The sequence below is a fragment of the Oncorhynchus mykiss genome, chromosome 7 (genome assembly GCF_057628025.1).
Source record: "Oncorhynchus mykiss isolate SJ-2025 chromosome 7, ASM5762802v1, whole genome shotgun sequence".
Lineage (NCBI taxonomy): Eukaryota > Metazoa > Chordata > Actinopteri > Salmoniformes > Salmonidae > Oncorhynchus > Oncorhynchus mykiss.
In genome coordinates, this window is record NC_143028.1 from 63,108,716 (window position 1) to 63,129,403 (window position 20,688).

General features: G+C 42.1%; 1 protein-coding gene across 8 annotated transcripts in view; it reads right to left on the reverse strand.

Annotated features, from left to right (window-relative positions):
* Positions 1 to 3,866: 3,866 nt before the first annotated feature.
* LOC110528345 (calcium-dependent secretion activator 1) overlaps positions 3,867 to 20,688 on the reverse strand; it is a 186,929-nt gene continuing 170,107 nt past the window's right edge. For 4 of the 8 annotated variants that reach the window (XM_090241683.1, XM_090241682.1, XM_090241681.1 and 1 more), the window contains 9 exons: positions 19,913 to 20,077; positions 18,153 to 18,308; positions 12,879 to 13,026; positions 12,693 to 12,767; positions 12,371 to 12,454; positions 12,195 to 12,227; positions 10,207 to 10,314; positions 5,641 to 5,745; positions 3,867 to 5,206 (listed from right to left, as the gene is read on the reverse strand). In XM_090241683.1, the coding sequence (XP_090097809.1) occupies positions 5,030 to 5,206; positions 5,641 to 5,745; positions 10,207 to 10,314; positions 12,195 to 12,227; positions 12,371 to 12,454; positions 12,693 to 12,767; positions 12,879 to 13,026; positions 18,153 to 18,308; positions 19,913 to 20,077 (1,051 nt within the window). In that variant the 3' untranslated portion in view covers positions 3,867 to 5,029. The remainder of the gene's footprint in view (positions 5,207 to 5,640; positions 5,746 to 10,206; positions 10,315 to 12,194; positions 12,228 to 12,370; positions 12,455 to 12,692; positions 12,768 to 12,878; positions 13,027 to 18,152; positions 18,309 to 19,912; positions 20,078 to 20,688) is intronic. The other 4 variants (XM_036983939.2, XM_090241687.1, XM_090241686.1 and 1 more) reach the window with 1 other exon arrangement.

Below are 20,688 nucleotides of genomic sequence, written 5' to 3' on the forward strand. Positions count from 1 at the left end.
ATTTCAACATGTAGCTAGATGTAGTATACTAATGTTAACTAGCTGGCCTGGTGTATCGTTACACATGAAAGGAAGTTAGGCTAGCAAGCAAGTATTTTAGTCAGGTAGCCTAGTACATCAAAAACTAAAGGCATGTACTGTATGACAGAATCATAGACTGTTTAGACAACATGAAAGAGGAAGATGGCATTGGTGTGAGTAAACATGTTTGTGTGCACACACACACACACACACACACATAAATCAGTCCCATGCACAGCCACATCATGTTTAGCTTACGTAGATAGGAGTAAATCATTTTTTTTATATATTTTAGTTTTCAGACTAAGCACAGGTGATTAGATAACATTGAAGTTGAAATTTTGCTGGAATAGTGGAGGCAGCTCCTATTTTCTTTTCAACTTACGATAACTCGCAGTGGTTCTAAATAAATAGTTGTTTAGTGGTCCAAAAATGTGGGAAACATAACCTTGCTTGACCATGCTGTAGGTCATGTAACTGTTTGTTACATGCAATATGTTTTGTGGACTTCACCGGACAGATGTTTCTCTCCAGTTTTGTAATGAAACAAATGTGTGGTTGAATATATTCTGCCACTGTGTCTTCTTATTGTCTCGGCCTTAGGCTTATATATTATGGCGTCAAGGCATATGAATGAATTATTGAGCAAATAACACAATAATCACAACACATGGGGTGTAATATGGCTTTTTTTCTGGATTGGCTTCCCGGTGATTTTACCCACACACCGCTACTGACCGTGTGTGCATAGAGTCAAAAAGAGTTAGTGCAAAAAGGGTAAATGCAGATAGTCCGGGTAGCTATTTGGTTAAAACCTGTTATGGCAAGGCGATCCCCGAGGGGAACTCCACCCCCCCATTCAGCTGAAAAGGTGGCGCAGGGAATTCAAAAATATTCTTTAGAAATATTTACCTTTCACACATTAACAAGTCCAATACAGCAAATGAAAGACAAACATCTTGTTCATCTACCCATCATGTCCGATTTTTAAAATGTTTTACAGCGAAAACACAACATATATTTATGTTAGACCACCACCAAATCAAAGGAAAAACACAGCCATTTTTTCCAGCCAAAGATAGTCACAAAAACAGGATTAGAGATAAAATTAATCACTAACCTTTTGAAAATCTTCATCAGATGACACTCATATGACATGTTACACAATACATTTAAGTTTTGTTCGATAATATGCATTTTATATCCACAAATCTCGGTTTACATTGACGCCATGTTCAGAAATGCCTCCAAAATATCCGGAGGAATTATAGAAAGCTACGCCAGATAACAGAAATACTCATCATAAACTTTGACTAAAGATACATGTTCTACATATAATTAAAGATACACTGTTTCTTAATGCAACCGCTGTGTCAGATTTTTTTAAACGTTACGAAAAAAGCCTACCGTGCAATAATCTGAGACAGCGCTCAGACGTAAAAGTATTTCTCCGCCATGTTGGAGTCAACAGAAATACAAAACATCATAAATATTCCCTTACCTTTGATGATCTTTAATCGGAATGCAGTGCAACAACAATAAATCGTTGTTTTGTTCCATAATGTCCAATTGGCTGCATTTGCTAGCACGTTCAGCTCACGTGCCCAAAAGCTGACGCTGGTCCAGGACAACTCGCACAAAAACTTCAAAAATATATATTCCAGGTCGAATAAACTGGTCAAACTAAGTAGAGAATCAATCTTCAGGATGTTATTTTCATATATATCCAATAACGTTCCAACCGGATCATACGTTTTCATCTGCAGCCAAATGGAACGACGGTGGCACCCACAGAGAAATGCGCCACAGGGAAATTGCATTCTGCCAAGACCGTGACTATTTCCCCTCCCAGTCGGTCAAAGTTCACACCAGAAGCTCCATTCCACATTCCACTGAATGAGGACATCTCGTGGAAGGCGTAGGAAGTGCTACCAGATCCATATCCAGATCCTTGTTTGGAAAGGAAGGGGCGATGATGTCCAATTTGACCCACATTCAGAATTTCACTTCTTGTTTGGAAGATTGCCTGCCCTATGAGTTCTGTTATACTCACAGACATAATCCAAACAGTTTTAGAAACTTCAGAGTGTTTTCTATCCAATAGTATTAATACTATGCATATATTAGCAATCTAGGACAGAGTAGGATGCAGTTCACTATGGGCACGCAATTCATCCAAAGTGAAAATATTGCCCCCTATCCTCAACAAGTTTCATTTAACAGTCATAGCTTGGGGATAGAAGCTGTTCATGAGCCTTTTGGTCCTAGACTTAGAGCACCAGAACCGTTTGCCATACCATAGCAGAAAGAACAGTCTATAACTTGGTGGCTGTAGTCTTTGACAATTTTATAAGGGCCTTCCTCTGACACCACCTGGTTTAGAGGTCCTGAATGGCAGGGAGTTTGGCCCCAGTGATGTACTGCGCCGTACACTCTACCCTTTGTAGCGCATGGCGGTTGGATGTAAAGCAGTTGCCATACCAAATGGTGATGCAGCTAGTCACAATGCTCTCAATGGTGCAGCTGTATAACTTGTTGAGGATCTGAGGGCCCATAACAAATATGTTCAACCTCCTGAGGGGAAAGAGGCATTGTCACGCCCTCTTCCCAACTGTGTTAGTGAGTTTGTACTATAATCGGTTCTTAGTGATGTGGACTATCCTCGGTTCTATGTTTCTTCCTAGGTTCTGGCCTTTCTAGGGAGTTTTTCCTAGCCACTGTTCTTCTACACCTGCATTGCTTGCAGTTTGGGGTTTTAGGCTGGGTTTCTGTACAGCACTTTGAGATATCAGCTGATGTAAGAAGGGCTTTATAAATACATTTGATTTGATTTAATTTGACACCGACTCACTCTGCTACAGCCCCATCAATGTGAATGGGGCCATGTTCAGCCCTCTGTTTCCTGTAGTCCACAATAAGCTCCTCTGTCTTGCCCACGTTGAGGGAGAGGTTGTGTCCTGGCACCAAACTGCCAGATCTCTAACCTCCCTATTGTCTCATCGTCATTGGTGATCGTTGGTGTCATCAGCAAACTTAATGATGGTGTTGGATACGTGCGTGTTCACACAGTCGTGGGTGAACAGGGAGTACAGGAGGGGACTAAGCATTCATCCCTGAGGTGTCCCGTGTTGAGGGTCAGCGTGGCGGATATGTTGTTGCCTACCCTCAGCACCTTGGGGGCGGCGCGTCAGGAAGTCCAGGATCCAGTTGCAGAAGGAGCTGTTCAGTCTCGAGGGACCTTAGCTTAGTGATGAGGTCAGTTCTATTTTCTATGGTAACATTATCACCCTCTGGTTGCCAGTAGTTGTTTTACAGTTATACCTAACCTCACCATTATGGACATTTGTCACGTTGGTAACAATGACTCGGGAGACAGGCGCAGGAATGCGTAATAGGCTTTTTTTTTATTATACCCCAAATTACGGCGTGCCGGATAAGGGCACGGGGACGAAGACCAAACAAGCACGTAACAAAAACACAGGGTTGAAACCCAAACAAAAGAGCGAGGAGTACCTTGAATAAATAACACGCACACAATGATTAACACACGGGACGAGACCCGTAATCAATGGCACAAAAACCAAAACACACAGCACAGGTACTCACACGCACCAACGGACATTGTAACAATAATCAACAGCACCATGGTGAACAAAGGGCACATATATACAAATACAATCAGTGGGAATAGGGACCAGGTGTGTGCAAGGAAAGTTCCAGAGGGATCTGTGACAACATTGTTCTGTCCCTGTGTGCAGATTTAAAAAGATCTCCTCTCCCCTTCCCTCGGTCAAATAGGTAATTGACAAACATTACATAAATAACACAAAACGGAAAACAACTGTGTATTTGTACAGTAATTTTTATTTAGAGGCCACAGCTCTTGCATATTACAACTGTTGGCTTTCATAAGGCAAAAGCAAGAATGATCCACCAGCTAATTTCACACAGAAAACAGAACGCGTTCAGAGGGTGGGGACCCACAGGCATGCAGCAATGGCTCAGAATGCAATGTACAGCGTTGTATATACAAAACAACAGTGAGAACCAAGGAAATGCCACACAGCTCATCCTAATCAACTACGGAATCAAACAAAAAAGACGGACCAACTTTAATTTTGGTAAATAAAAAAACTTTTTCTTTTTAGCGCTTTTTTCTCTGTAAAAGTGCAACTCAATTTAAAATAGAGTAGAACCTGTTTCAAGGTCTTTCAACAACGTAGAAATAAAAATATAATCTCCAACAAGATATCAAAATGGAGCTATGAGAATATTGCATTTCTAGAATACCCACTCATTTTAGTTCAAAATGGCTGCTGGACAATGTCTTGTTTGTGTTAGGGTGAGAGATTATGAAGTCACAGAGCATTGACATAGATATGGAAACGCAAGTTCTAGAACATACTATGGGGTTGAGAGTAGAGTGAGTAGACGAGAAGACGTTTATCCTAAACAGCTTTGAACTTAATTTTCAGTTTGAAGCAGTTGGCATCCACTTAAAGACAGATAAGACAAATAAAAGGGTACATACACTCATCGTCACAAAAATTTACCATTATAATGAATGTAGAATACGACAAAGAAGCGCCATATAGGTTTGCATTGGACAGGAACACACCTAATAATCTCACTCAACATTGTCAAACAAATGGTACTCCATATTGCTTAGGAACACATAGAAATGAATTTAGAAATCATTGAGACAAAGATATCATTGGTGCTATCTTCAGCATGACACAGCTAAACTGTCGATCATGGTTTATTTTTTCAAAATTTTTCCTCAGTATAGTAATTACTATTTGTATTGTTTATTACAGGTCCTTCATGGGCATTTCAAGCTGACAAACAGGTCCTAGAGTTGATATGTGAGTAACAGAGTTGGTACATGCATTGGTTACCAGGCTAAGTCAAAACTTGTGAGAGGAGGGGGTCGGAGGTGGGGTGTGGAGACAGGAGTCAGACAGGGGTAAAGGGAGGTGCCAGTTCTGGTGTTGGGTGGTGCCGGGCTCTAGTCGTCGTCTTCGTCCTCTTCGTCACTGTCCTTCATGGAGATTCCCCCCATGCCTCCCTCCTTCATGGACGCGTTGGCCTCCTCCAGGGTCAGTCTGTTCCTCACCGTGTCATACATCTTACTGTTCAGGGTGGAGTCTAGCACCCCCTGCAGACGGAAGTCACGGTACTTTTTCTACAAGGAGAAGGATGATTTATGAGTAAATTGGTTAGCCGGTACAGAGGGATGATAATATTGACAGTAACTAAAGGCTCTAGAAAGAACGTGTTTCACCGGGTTAGAGGTAGACTACATGGAAATCAGTGATAGTGATTATAAAGAGATGAGGGTCTCTCCAATCAACATCTCCAGCACACTATAACGTCTACCATACCCCTAAGCTACATTTGTCAACATACCCTTTCAATCACGTTCCCATCTTGCCATCAAGGCGACACTAGTCTCAAAAGAGATTTAACCCCTGGGGTGCGAATAAGTCTGTAGGCCATCATAAATAAGAATTCTTTACTGACTTGCCTAGGTAAATAAAGGTTAAATAAAAAAGTATCAAAAGTTACAGTACCTGGGTTACAGTGCAGGTTATTAACCCCTCCCTGCCAGTGAGTTACCTTGACAATCCTGATGAGGATCTTGAGCTGGTAGACATGGAGCTGCTGGTCCATTCGCTCAGTGAGCCAGGTCCCCAGTAGGTTCATGGTGGCTGTGTACCATTGCTGCAACACACACAAACACAGTGTTCTCCAGCAAAACACACACACACACACACATTGACGAAAGCAAACAAACACACACACACACACACACACACACACACACTAGCAAACTAGAGCTCTCTGTATATCAAGATGCAACTTGATGTGTTTTCTAGTGAACACATACACACGTCTGACAAGCAAAACACACACATAGCGAAGTACTTTCTGACACTTAACACACACAGACATTCACAGTATTCTCCAGGAAAGACACACACACACACACACACACACACACACACACACACACACACACACACACACACACACACACACACACACACACACACACACACACACACACACACACACACACACACACACACACACACACACACACACACACACACACACACAGAGAGAGAGAAGACAATTCTGTAGTGGTGAATAGAAGCACACACTGAACATGCATAAAATACTGTTTCAGAAAAAACATTATTATTTCATAATTCCCATTTCTCCAATCACTGCAGGACTACAAAAATCTGAGGGAAACAATTAAATGATGAATAAATTGCCAGGGTATACTAGTAGTAGACATTAGTATTAGTAGCAGACAATCTATAAAATCTTGATGTTTTCTGGCACAAAAATTCTGGCTCCAGTACACTGATGGACAGAATCTTATATAGTTTTTAATAAACTGAACATAATATGCCATACATAATTTGTATCTGAATTTAAATAAGTAAATTATTTACTTCAAATGTACTTCCAGACTAGAGCTAAAGCCCTATGAAGACTCTTCAATACTTATTTGCAACATCACAACGTCTTAGAACATTCCTTCTACATACTTTAACTTCCACAGTGTCGTTTCAACTCGATCATTGGCGGAAAATTAAATCATAATGAGAAAATGAGGAAAGCGTTAGGCAGGCAAGGAGCAGACAGTTGTGCTATTTTCTTATACCTTTTCAGAAGATCGTTTCATTCATGCATTCAGAGTGTAGGATAAGATTGATCTAGATTATTCATATCAGAGATCAAGTTATAAGAGAAAAGCACACAAGAGAGTGATGAACCAAGGAAGATAGGAGATAGTCACCTCCCTCGAACGTCCAGAAAAAAATATAAACTTTGAGTAATGTGGAGTGAGTAGGCAGGGTCAGGATTGAGGGCCTGGTCAGGAATGAGGGCCGGGAATGAGTGCCTGGAGAGTCAGGAATGAAGGCCTGGAGGGCCTGGAGGCTCAGGAATGAGGGCCTGGAGGGTCTGGAATGAGGGCCTGGAAGGCCAGGATTAGACTTGTTTTGGTTGGTTTTTGGATGGTTTCACTGCTCTAATTGCCCTAGCTCTAATTTCATTGGATCCAGGTTTGTTTGTCCTGTAGAGATGACTGGTAGGTCAGGAGGTTTTGGATTGGCGCTTGAGGTCAGATATTAGCGGATGGATGCCTGTCCACTTCACATGGTCGAGTTGAGCCTACGTGCGTGCAATGCATGCAGACCTGGAAGGTAGGTGGGTGGGTGGCTGGGTGGATGCGTGCGTGCAGAGATTGGTTGGCTGTATGTGTTGTATAGTGGTATGGCAGTATATTCAAATACAGTGCCTTTGGAAAGTATTCAGACCCCTTGACTTTTCCCACATTTGGTTACGTTACAGCCTTATTCTAAAATTGATTAAATAAATAGAAATCCTCCGAAATCTACACATAATACCCCATAATGACAAAGTGAAAACAGTTTTTTATAAATGTTTGCCGAGAAGGCCAGCATCCCGGAGTTGCCTCTTCACTGTTGACTTTGAGACTGGTGTTTTGCGGGTACTATTTAATGAAGCTGCCAATTGAGGACTTGTGAGGAGTCTGTTTCTCAAACTAGACACTCTAATGTACGTGTCCTCTTACTCAGTTGTGCACCGGGGCCTCCCACTGCTCTTTCTATTCTGGTTAGAGCCAGTTTGCGCTGTTCTGTGAAGGGAGTAGTACACAGCGTTGCACGAGGTCTTCAGTTTCTTGGCAATTTATCGCATGGAATAGCCTTCATTTCTCAGAACAAGAATAGACTGATGAGTTTCAGAAGAAAGTGTTTTGTGTCTGGCCATTTTGAGCCTGTAATCAAAACCGCAAATGCTGATGCTCCAAATACTCAACTAGTCTAAAGAAGGTAAGTTTTAGTGCTTCTTTAATCAGAGCAACAGTTTTCAGCTGTGCTAACATAATTGCAAAGGGGTTTTCTAATGATCAATTAGCCTTTTAAAATTATAAACTTGGATTAGCTAACACAACGTGCCATTGGAACACAGGAGTGATGGTTGCTGATAATGGAACTCTGTACGCCTATGTAGATATCCCATATAAAGATATTCCGTTTACGGCTACAATAGTAATTTACAACATTAACAATGTCTGCACTGTATTTCTGATCAATTTGATGATATTTTAATGGACAAAAAATAGGTTTTTCTTTCAAAAACAAGGACATTTCTAAGTCACTTCAAACTTTTGAACGGTAGTGTATGGAAATTAGATTTTATTTTTTTATTTTTAATAAATTAGCAAAAAAATATGAAAAATCTGGTTTTGCTTTGCCGTTATGGGGTATTGAATGTAGATTGATGAGGGAAACAAACAATTTCATCAATTTTTAGAGTAAGGCTGTAACGTAACAGAATGTGGGAAGTCAAGATGTCTGAATACTTTCCGAAGGCACTGTAGTAGTATGGTAGTGTAGTAGTATGGTAGTATATTAGTATGGTAGTATAGTGGAATGGTAGTATGGTAGTATATAGTAGTAGTATGTTAGTATGGTAGAATACAGTAGTAGTATGGTAGTATAGTAGTAGGACTGAGGCAGAACTCTAAGAGGAGAAGGGTCATGCTAGAAGATGTACACAGGAAGATTATTTGACTTGAATTCATGCCATTCAACATAATGTGCTAAAACAATGCAACATTAGAGATAAGTGCCACTTTCTGAAGAGAGATAAGGCGTTAGGAGTTATGGGGTTAATAAAGAAAGAAATAATTGAGAGAGAGAAAAAAAAGTAAAGTTGTTGAAATGAATAAGTGAAAGATAGAAAGAGAGAGAGACAGATGCAGCATTGGGGAGTGTTGCCAATACATGCAAAGAGATGGATGGAATATAATAGCATTAGGAGGGAAAATAATGTTTATAAAACCATCAAATCTAATCATCAGACACTAACGGAAAAACAAAGTTAAACACTGTTGCAACCAAAACATCCACAGCTCAAAAGACGTAAACAGTCAAACATGGTAGGGCCAGGTCAGAAGCAGCTATACTAACAGCCACACATCAGAAACAGTAGGGATGAGGTACTTTTTAGCAGTGTAGAAATACAAGGAGACAGACAGGGACAGCCAGTGTTGACTTCAAAGATGAAAACAACCATACTTCACAGTAGTACAACACACCTCTCAAGCACAAAACAGCACACCTCTCAAACACACAAAGCCAACACACAGTGACTGCGCTGGTACAGAATGCTACTGCACAAATAATACCTTTCAAAAACACTAATACACAGCTAATACACATACTGAATCACTGTACCGCACACCTCTCAGACACACAAAGCCAACACACACACACATCTGTGCACCACAATACTGTACAGTTTATACATTTCAGGGGTATGAAGCAGACACACATTACCGTAGTACACCTCACGGAAATGGTGGACACATTATTTCAAATGCACCACATAAGGATTACGTGCTTGTAAGACAGTGCTCTCATATCACTGGCTTTTGCCAGACCGATTTAAACGTGCACGTGTACAGATGTAGGATCTTCATTTGATCACCTTGTTGCAGGAGAACGTTCCTGCAATGCATGGCATTTAAATCTTTGAGTGTTTGAAGTTTAAAAAGGCTTCTGAAGTTTGTATTTTCCACATTGAAATTTCAGGCTTGATTTTTCCTTACGAAAAATGTTTCAACCCCTACAAAAATGTCCATCAATTTTAATCCACAAATGAAGATCCGACATCTGAATTGTAAAGTACTATATAATATTCAAGATTATTTACATAGAAAATGAATGTTAGTTATTATGTATCCTAGTGTTGGAGTGAATTAGATGATCTGTGCATAATCCCATATCTTTCTTTACCCGAGAGCACTGCTTTTGAAAATCCTGCTTGATGGTGCTTGTTTGGATTCTTTGCTTGTAAACAAAAGGGATCCAACCAATTCCCAAAGGTCCAAAAGAACTGTGGCAATGCATACCAAAATACAGTGGGCAGCAGCAGAGGAGGAAGAAAAGATAGAAGAGAAAAGCCACTAGAGGAGGATAATAAAACATGGCCCTCTTCTGTACCAGGCTGTGATAGGTATACACACAGCCCATGGTCTCAAAATGTGACATATCATATCCCTTCTCTGTCACAATTGTTTTGCCACATTTTGGAAACCCCCACTTCCTATTGGTCAGGAGGAGGCATCTTACTTACATCAAATAACCTTTCTATATACACCTCCTCATTGACCTTATCTCGCAGGATGTCCTGAGAGTGGCGGACACAGGTCACGTAACCGTCGGCAACGTCCATCCCAGGCTTCTGCAAACACACCAGAAACAGAAACATTGTAATACGTAAAATGTATTTAAAATACACTAAAGAATATGGAAAAATAAATAAAATATTGAAAACTCTGAATTAAATAATGATGTAATGTACTAAATACAGTTGAAGTCGGAAGATAACATACACCTTAGCCAAGTACATTTAAACTCAGTTTTTCACAATTCCTGACATTTAATCCCAGTAAAAATTCCCTGTTTTAGGTCAATTAGGATCACCACCTTATTTTAAGAATGCGAGAGGTCAGAATAATAGTAGAGAGAATGATTTATTTCAGATTTTATTTATTTCATCACATTCCCAGTGGGTCAGAAGTTTACATTCACTCAATTAGTATTGGTAGCATTGCCTTTAAATTGTTTAACTTAAGTCAAACGTTTCGGGTAGCCTTCCACAAGCTTCCCACAATAAGTTGGGTGAATTTTGGCCCATTCCACCTGACAGAGCTGGTGTAACTGAGTCAGGTTTGTAGGCCTCCTTGCTCACACACGCTTTTTCAGTTCTGCCCATATATTTTCTATATAATTGAGGTCAGGACTTTGTGATGGCCACTCCAATACCTTGGCTTTGTTGTCCTTAAACCATTGCCACAACTTTGGAAATATTCCTGGGGTCATTGTCCATTTGGAAGACCCATTTGCGACCAAGCTTTAAATTCTTGACTGATGTCTTGAGATTATGCCATCTATTTTGTGAAGTGAACTAGTCCCTCCTGCAGCAAAGTACCCCCACAACATGATGCTGCCACCCCCGCGCTTCACGGTTGGGATGGTGTTCTTCGGCTTGCAAGCCTCCCCCTTTTTCCTCCAAACATAACGATGGTCATTATGGCCAAACAGTTCTATTTTTGTTTCATCAGACCAGATGACATTTCTCCAAAAAGTACAATCTTTGTCCCCATGTGCAGTTGAAAACCGTAGTCTGGCTTTTTTATGGCAGTTTTGAAGCAGTGGCTTCTTCCTTGCAGAGCGGCCTTTCAGGTTATGTCGATATAGGACTCGTTTTACTGTGGATATAGATACTTTTGTACCGGTTTCCTCCAGCATATTCACAAGGTCCTTTGCTGTTGTTCTGGGATTGATTTGCACTTTTCGCGCCAAAGTACGTTCATCTCCAGGAGACAGAACGCGTCTCCTTCCTGAGAAGTATGGTGGCTGCGTGGTCCCATGGTGTTTATACTTGCGTACTATTGTTTGTACAGATGGACGTGGTACCTTCAGGCATTTGGAAATTGCTTTCAAGGATGAACCAGACTTGTGGAGGTCTACAATTTTTTTTATGAGTTCTTGGCTGATTTCTTTAGATTTTCGCATGATGTCAAGAAAAGATGCACTGAGTTTGAAGGTAGGCCTTGAAATACATCCACAGGTACAAATGATGCCAATTAGCCTATCAGAAGCTTTTAAAGCCATGACATCATTTTCTGGAATTTTCCAAGCTGTTTAAAGGCACAGTCTACTTAGTATATTTAAACTTCCGTCTGTAAACAATTGTTGGAAAAAATGACTTGTGTCATGCACAAAGTAGATGTCCTAACCGACTTGCCAAAACTATAGTTTGTTAACAAGAAATTTGTAGAGTGGTTGAAAAATGAGTTTTCATGACTCCAACCTAACCTGCAAACTTCTGACTTCAACTGTACCTACTCACACAGTAAAAAGTATTAAAGAGAATAAATAGAGGCAGAGTTGGGAGGGGAAGGGGCTATGGGAGAAAAATGTATCTTCTCTGCACAGCACAGTAAAATCACCCCAAACACATAAGAATGTACTGAATTATATGTACTTCCTTTCAGATCACATATCTCTACTGGTTTGACGTTTTACAGATATGAACGTGGACTGCAGCACACTTACAGGGACATCCACATACTTAGACGCAGCTTTCACCTGAAATTTCAGACAGAATGTGACAAGAAAAGATGAGAATTGCATCATTTGCACAGTCACCAATATAACTAAAATAATTGCCAGAAAAACACTTCCATCTACCACGATATTGGATGAGAGACAGTAGAGAAGCATAGTCTTACCGTGAATGACATGAAAGATGAGAAGAGAGTGCCTTCATCGTATCGGGAGATCTTCGCCAACAGGGCCTCCAGAATAACCACAAACTGAGAAGAAGTGAGACACACAAACAACAAATAAAAAATCGAATCAAATTGTATTTGTCACATGCGCCAAATACAACAATGAAATGGTTACAAACAACTAACAAATAGATTTATCCCAGACCACAAATCACAATTCTTCTTTTCTAGTACAACAAAGCAAGCTGAGGCCAACCACAATATGAGTCACGTATTGTTAGGAAGGACAACTTCTATAAGAAAGAAGAAGAGTGAGGTATACCTTAGCCACCATGAGTTGGATCATGTCTTTCACACTCTCCTCAATCAGTTCATCTATTTGGGCGTGGTACTGTTTCTGAAATACCAAAATAACACACAGTTCATCTATTTTGGTGGTACATTTTCTAGTAGGTGTATGTGATCCCTTGTGGGAATTGAACCCACAACCTTTGCACCACATTCTTACCTCCTGGCCCATCTCCATGGCACACAGCTTGGCGGACTGGTCCTTCGCGTCCACCATCACATTGAACATGGTGCATATTGCTGCCGAGATGCGGAAGTCTGTTCCCCTGCTGCTCTTTGCCAGCTTGGACTCAAATGCCATCTTAGTGCTGCAATACACATCAGTGAACATCTCTATGTAATGTATCATATTTTGTTTGAGGCAGAGGCTCATGTCCAGCCACATGATCGAGAGACACACACACACACCAACACCGACACGACACAACACCGCCTCGCTTCGGATTCTTAGGAAACTATGCAGTATTTTGTTTTTTATGTATTATTTCTTACACTGTTACCCCAGGAAATCTTCATTCTTATTACATACAGCCGGGATGAACTATTGGATATAAGAGCAACGTCAATTTACCAACATTACGACCAGGAATAAGACTTTCCCGAAGCGAATCCTCTGTTTGGCCCACCACCCAGGACAATGGAGCGGATCCCAGCAGGCGACCCAAAACAACGAGGCAAGGGGCAAAGGGGCAAGGGGCAAACGGAGCGGTCTTCTGGTCAGGCTCCGTAGACGGGCACATCGCCCACCGCTCCCGAGTAAACTACTCGCCAATGTCCAGTCTCTTGACAACAAGGTAGATGAAATCCGAGCAAGGGCTGCCTTCCAGAGAGACATCAGAGATTGTAACATTCTCTGTTTCACAGAAACATGGCTCACTTGGGATACGTTATCAGAGTCGGTACAGCCACCTGGTTTCTTCACGCATCGCGCCGACAGAAACAAACATCTCTCTGGTAAGAAGAAGGGCGGGGGTGCATGCCTTATGATTAACGAGTTGGGGTGTGATCATAACAACATACAGGAACTCAAGTCCTTTTGTTCACCTCACCTAGAATTCCTTACAATCAATTTCCGACTGCATTATCTACCAAGAGAATTCTCTTCGATTGTAATCACAGTCGTGTATACCCACCCCCCTCACAAAGCAGACACCTCGACGGCCCTGAAATAACTTCTTATGACTCTTTGTAAACTGGAAACCACATATCCTGCGGCTGCATTTATTGTAACTGGGGATTTTAACAAGGCTAATCTGAAAACAAGGCTCCCTAATCCCTAAAGACCCGGGCTGGCAAAATTCTGGATCATTGTTACTCTGACTTCCGCGACACAAACAAAGCCCTCCCTCGCCCTCCTTTTGGCAAATCTGACCACCACTCCATTTTGTTGCGCCCAGCATATAGACAGAAACTAAAACAGGAAATGCCCATGCTCAGGTGTGTTCAATGCTGGTCCAACCAATCTGATTCCACGCTTCACGATTGCTTCGATCACATGGACTGGGATATGTTCCGGATAGCGTCGGACAACAACATTGATGTATACGCTGATTCGGTGAGCGAATTTATTAGCAAGTGCATCGGTGATGTTGTACCCACTGCGACAATTAAAACCTTCCCCAACCGTGGAATGATGGCAGCATTCGCACAAAACTGAAAGCGCGAACCACTGCTTTTAATCAGGGCAAGGCGAACGGAAACGTGACCGAATACAAACAGTGTAGCTATTCCCTCTGCAAGGCAATCAAACAAGCTAAGAGTCAGTATAGAGACAAAGTAGAGTCGCAATTCCATGGCTCAGACACAAGAGGTATGTGGCAGGGTCTACAGTCAATCACGGACTACAAAAGGAAAACCAGCCCCGTCTACGGACCCCGATGTCTTGCTCCCAGACAAACTAAACAACTTCTTTGCCTGCTTTGAGGACAATACAGTGCCACTGACACAAACCACTACCCAAACCTGCGGGCTCACCTTCACCGCAGCCAACGTGAGTAAAACATTTAAACGTGTTAACCCTCGCAAGGCTGCCGGCCCAGACGGCATCCTTAGCTGCGTCCTCAGAGCATGCGCAGACCAGCTGGCTGGTGTGCTTACAGACATATTCAATCAATTCCTATCCCAGTCTGCTGTTCCCACATGCTTCAAGAGGGCCAAGATTGTTCCTGTTCCCAAGAAAGCTAAGGTAACTGAGCTAAACGACTATCAAACATCAAACATGTAGCACTCACTTCCGTCATCATGAAGTGCTTTGAGAGACTCGTCAAGGATCATATCACCTCCACCCTACCTGAGACAATAAACCCTCTCCAATTTGCTTACCGCCCCAATAGGTCCATAGACGACGCAATCGCAATCACACTGCACACTGCCCTATCCCATCTGGACAAGAGGAATACCTATGTAAGAAAGCTTTTCATCGACTACAGCTCAGCATTTAACACCATAGTACCCTCCAAACTCGTCATCAAGCTCGAGACCCTGGGTCCCGACCCCGTCCTGTGCAACTGGGACCTGGACTTTCTGACGGGCCGCCCCCAGGTGGAGAGGGTATGAAACAACATCTTCACCCCGCTGATCCTCAACACTGGGGCCCCACAAGGGTGCGTTCTCAGACCTTTCCTGTACTCCCTGTTCACCCATGACTGCGTGCCATGCACGCCTCCAACTCAATCATCAAGTTTGCAGACGACACTACAGTGGTAGGCTTGATTACCAACAATGACGAGGTGGCCTACAGGGAAGAGGTGAGGGCACTCGGAGTGTGGTTTCAGGAAAATAACCTCACACTCAACAAAACAAAACAGGAGATGATCGTGGACTTCAGGAAACAGTAGAGGGAGCACCCCCCCATCAACACCGACGGGACAGTAGTGGAGAAGGTGGAAAGTTTTAAGTTCCTCGGCGTACACATCGCGGACAAACTGAAATGATCCACCCACACAGACAGATTGGTGAAGAAGGCGCAACAGCGCCTCTTCAACCTCAGGAGGCTGAAGAAATTTGGCTTGTCACCAAAAACACTCACAACCTTTTACAGATGCACAATCGAGAGCATCCTGTCGGGCTGTATCACCGCCTGGTACGGCAACTGCTCTGCCCATAATCGTAAGGCTCTCCAGAGCGTAGTGAGGTCTGCACAACGCATCACCAGGAGCAAACTACCTGCCCTCCTGGACACCTACACCACCCGATGTCACAGGAAGGCCAAAAAGATCATCAAGGTCAACAACCACAAGGACACTGCCTGTTCACCCCGCTATCATCCAGAAGGCGAGGTCAGTACAGGTGCATCAAAGCTGGGACCGAGAGAGTGAAAAACAGCTTCTATCTCAAGGCCATCAGACTGTTAAACAGCCATCACTAACATTGAGTGGCTGCTGCCAACATACTGACTCTCATCTCTAGCCACTATAACAATAAAAAATTGGATGTAATAAATGCATCACTAGTTACTTTAAACAATGCCACTTTATATAATGTTTACCCTACATTGCTCATCTCATATGTATATACTTTATTCTATACCATCTACTGCATCTTGCCTATGGCCATCGCTCACCCATGTATTTACAGTGCCTTGCGAAAGTATTCGGCCCCCTTGAACTTTGCGACCTTTTGCCACATTTCAGGCTTCAAACATAAAGATATAAAACTGTATTTTTTTGTGAAGAATCAACAACAAGTGGGACACAATCATGAAGTTGAATGACATTTATTGGATATTTCAAACTTTTTTAACAAATCAAAAACTGAAAAATTGGGCGTGCAAAATTATTCAGCCCCTTTACTTTCAGTGCAGCAAACTCTCTCCAGAAGTTCAGTGAGGATCTCTGAATGATCCAATGTTGACCTAAATGACTAATGATGATAAATACAATCCACCTGTGTGTAATCAAGTCTCCGTATAAATGCAACTGCACTGTGATAGTCTCAGAGGTCCGTTAAAAGCGCAGAGAGCATCATGAAGAACAAGGAACACACCAGGCAGGTCCGAGATACCGTTGTGAAGAAGTTTAAAGCCGGATTTGGATACAAAAAGATTTCCCAAGCTTTAAACATCCCAAGGAGCACTGTGCAAGCGATAATATTGAAATGGAAGGAGTATCAGACCACTGCAAATCTACCAAGACCTGGCTGTCCCTCTAAACGTTTTGCTCATACAAGGAGAAGACTGAGAGATGCAGCCAAGAGGCCCATGATCACTATGGATGAACTACAGAGATCTACAGCTGAGGTGGGAGACTCTGTCCATAGGACAACAATCAGTCGTATATTGCACAAATCTGGCCTTTATGGAAGAGTGGCAAGAAGAAAGCCATTTCTTAAAGATATCCATAAAAAGTGTCGTTTAAAGTTTGCCACAAGCCACCTGGGAGACACACCAAACATGTGGAAGAAGGTGCTCTGGTCAGATGAAACCAAAATTGAACTTTTTGGCAACAATGCAAAACGTTATGTTTGGCGTAAAACCAACACAGCTGAACACACCATCCCCACTGTCAAACATGGTGGTGGCAGCATCATGGTTTGGGCCTGCTTTTCTTCAGCAGGGACAGGGAAGATGGTTAAAATTGATGGGAAGATGGATGGAGCCAAATACAGGACCATTCTGGAAGAAAACCTGATGGAGTCTGCAAAAGACCTGAGACTGGGACGGAGATTTGTCTTCCAACAAGACAATGATCCAAAACATAAAGCAAAATCTACAATGGAATGGTTCAAAAATAAACATATCCAGGTGTTAGAATGGCCAAGTCAAAGTCCAGACCTGAATCCAATCGAGAATCTGTGGAAAGAACTGAAAACTGCTGTTCACAAATGCTCTCCATCCAACCTCACTGAGCTCGAGCTGTTTTGCAAGGAGGAATGGGAAAAAATGTCAGTCTCTCGATGTGCAAAACTGATAGAGACATACCCCAAGCAACTTACAGCTGTAGTCGCAGCAAAAGGTAATTTTGCACGCCCAATTTTTCAGTTTTTGATTTGTTAAAAAAGTTTGAAATATCCAATAAATGTCGTTCCACTTCATGATTGTGTCCCACTTGTTGTTGATTCTTCACAAAAAAATACAGTTTTATATCTTTATGTTTGAAGCCTGAAATGTGGCAAAAGGTCGCAAAGTTCAAGGGGGCCGAATACTTTCGCAAGGCACTGTATATGTACATATTCTCATTAATTCCTTTACTCTTGTGTGTATAAGGTAGTTGTTGTGAAATTGTTTGATTACTTGTTAGATATTACTACATGGTCGGAACTAGAAGCACAAGCATTTCGCTACACTCGCATTAAGATCTGCTAACCATGTGTATGTGACCAATAAAATGTGATTTGATTTGATTTGACACACACATGCACTGACCCCCACATACACTGACAACACCATTACATCGAATCCAGCACAGAAACATACACACAACACACACACACACACCGTTTGATGCAGTTCTCGATCATGTCGCTGGACATGAGCTTCATGCGGTTCTCCAGGTGTTTGGCAAACTCCTCCTCGGGCCAGTGCAGGTCCCTGATGAAGGTCTGGAGCGCCTCCAGCTTCCAAAACAAGTCCTCCGATGTCCCAGAGCCATTGCTGCACACCAACGGCACACCCAAACACAAACAGGTCAGAGGGCAAAGGTCACAGAAGACAGAGTGGTCAGGGGGGTGTAAAGGAGGATGCTGGTCCTCCACACCTCAACTGCTGGGGTCAAAGGTCCTTTATTCAACCCACACACCGACCGACTGTTCCAGAGTAATGTCCTTCATATTAACTCAACTTATAAATATCAGATCTTCTCTTTAGACAGACAGTCAGTGTGTGGGGGAAATAAAAGGTCAGGGTTGACTCCAACATTGAAATAACCATGCTGTAGCACATGGTTATTATTAACCCTTTAGGTGTGAAGTGGAATCATGCAGGATTGTCACTGCAGATATCTCACAGGCGAGGGAGCGAGGGAGTAGGGAGGTAAGGGAAGGCGTGCCTTGAAACATGGCTATAATTTTGTGTTCAAAAGTAGGTTTAATTGATCTCTATTGAACTTCGTTTGTTTTGGGTATATACGATCAATCACAGAAAATAAAACTCTTGAAGAGCAGCCCCCTCTCTCACCCCCCATGTCCTCAGGCTGGTGGTACTGGGCGGGTATACTACAGTGTAGTAGCTATTAAACACACCATGCAATCCTGTCTGAAGTTGCTGACATCCTGGGTAGAGCTGACTGAGATAGGGGATGCAGGAAAAGCAGGAGGAGGAGGAGAGGAAAAGAGGACAGGAGAGGGGGCAGATCTCTACTATATTGGATGCCAGCTGCACTGAAGCGGTGGTTGCTTCAGAGCATTCAGCTAACAGTCCACCCACCCAGTTACAACCAGGTGGACTCTCTATCCACCGCTCCACATCCCAACCATAGAAATAGAAACTCTAGAATGAAAACACCCGCAAACCACCAGCCCCACCCACCCTATCCCACTGGCCATAGACAGTCATGTGAGCCAGGACCAGTAATATTCATACATAGTGCTGATGCAACTGTGTTTTCTATTAGCAATCAGTGGTATAGTCAACTGTTCACGAGCACTATGGACAAACTACTTTATTCTCTACAGCTAGTGCAATTATGAAAACTGTTAGAGAGAGGAGGAAAGATACACATTGGACAGAAAATTCCAGATGAATTATGTCCACTGCTGCAATAGAGTTCAGTGCAACAAACCCCAACACTTCCAGTGAGAGATGGTTTGAATCTGTATCTCTGTACCTCGCAGCTCAACTGCATGCATGTTGAGGGGAAATGAGAAGGCATCAGATAGCCATTCATTTCAAGAACAAACAAGTCTAAACTCTAAACAAGCCTAAACTACTGTATTTAACCCCTTTGCAGTGCTCTTGGCATGAACATGATAGGATCGGTAAAGACCGGTCTGCTTTAATGTTTACCCCAGATTTGATTTGAGGAACGTAAAGTAGTCATATCTGGAATGTGCGTGCCATGCTCTAGCCTATGGAGGTGAGAAATAAGCTATTTCCCATTACATAATGTCTAAGCAGGTCGTTGGCAGAGATATTTCAAAATGTAAATCAATATTTGAATTGTCAATGACCTGTGACATGGGGACCTAGGGGACATCTTCATACCAAGGCAATATGTTGCTGATGCACATAAATCTAAGGTGAACTAGTTGAATACACACTCAGGGACATAGATAGCAGCCATCCATGACGGGGTGGAAAAACTAGGCATTGTTGGAAGGTTAACTGATAGTCCTGCTACTGGCGGCAGATTTGGTACTTTGGGAATTTGGAGGTTGACATTTGGTATTTGGAGATTCACATTGGGCAGATTACTTGTTAAGCTCCTGCAGAAGAGACAGACAAAAAGAACAAAATAAATCCAGAACAGTGGTAATGTAGACACTGCTGCAGATCAAAGCCATGTGACACTGTACAGTAAAAGTAATCAAATCCAGAACACAAGAGGAAAAGTCACAAAGAAACCGATCGTCTTCTGACATGATACATGGTATGTAAATACCACACATAAACAAGAGCAACAGTTAGAGAAGCAGATGTTTTCTGAAGCACATAGAAAAAGAGGACCTACTACATTCAGAATAAGCGGTGGATTTCAGAGACACAGAGACACATAGAGTATAAAAGCAGCGGTAAGACAAAACAGCAAAGTTATATAAACACAAGACCTATAGTCTAGAAATATGCATTTTCTTTTGAGGTTTAGAGCTTTGTAAAGAGCTTCCTTTATGAAGAAAGCAAAGCTAAATGTAAATGGAATGACAAATCAATAAGAATTACTTACAAAGTGAAAAAGAGCAAATTAGAAACAAAAACTACACCGGAGAGCTTCTGTCCCTAGCGACATTTCAAAGCACACACTATGAACGTTAGACCATGAAACAAAAAGGATGGAAATATTGGAGATTGACTTCCATTAAACAGAACAATATACTCT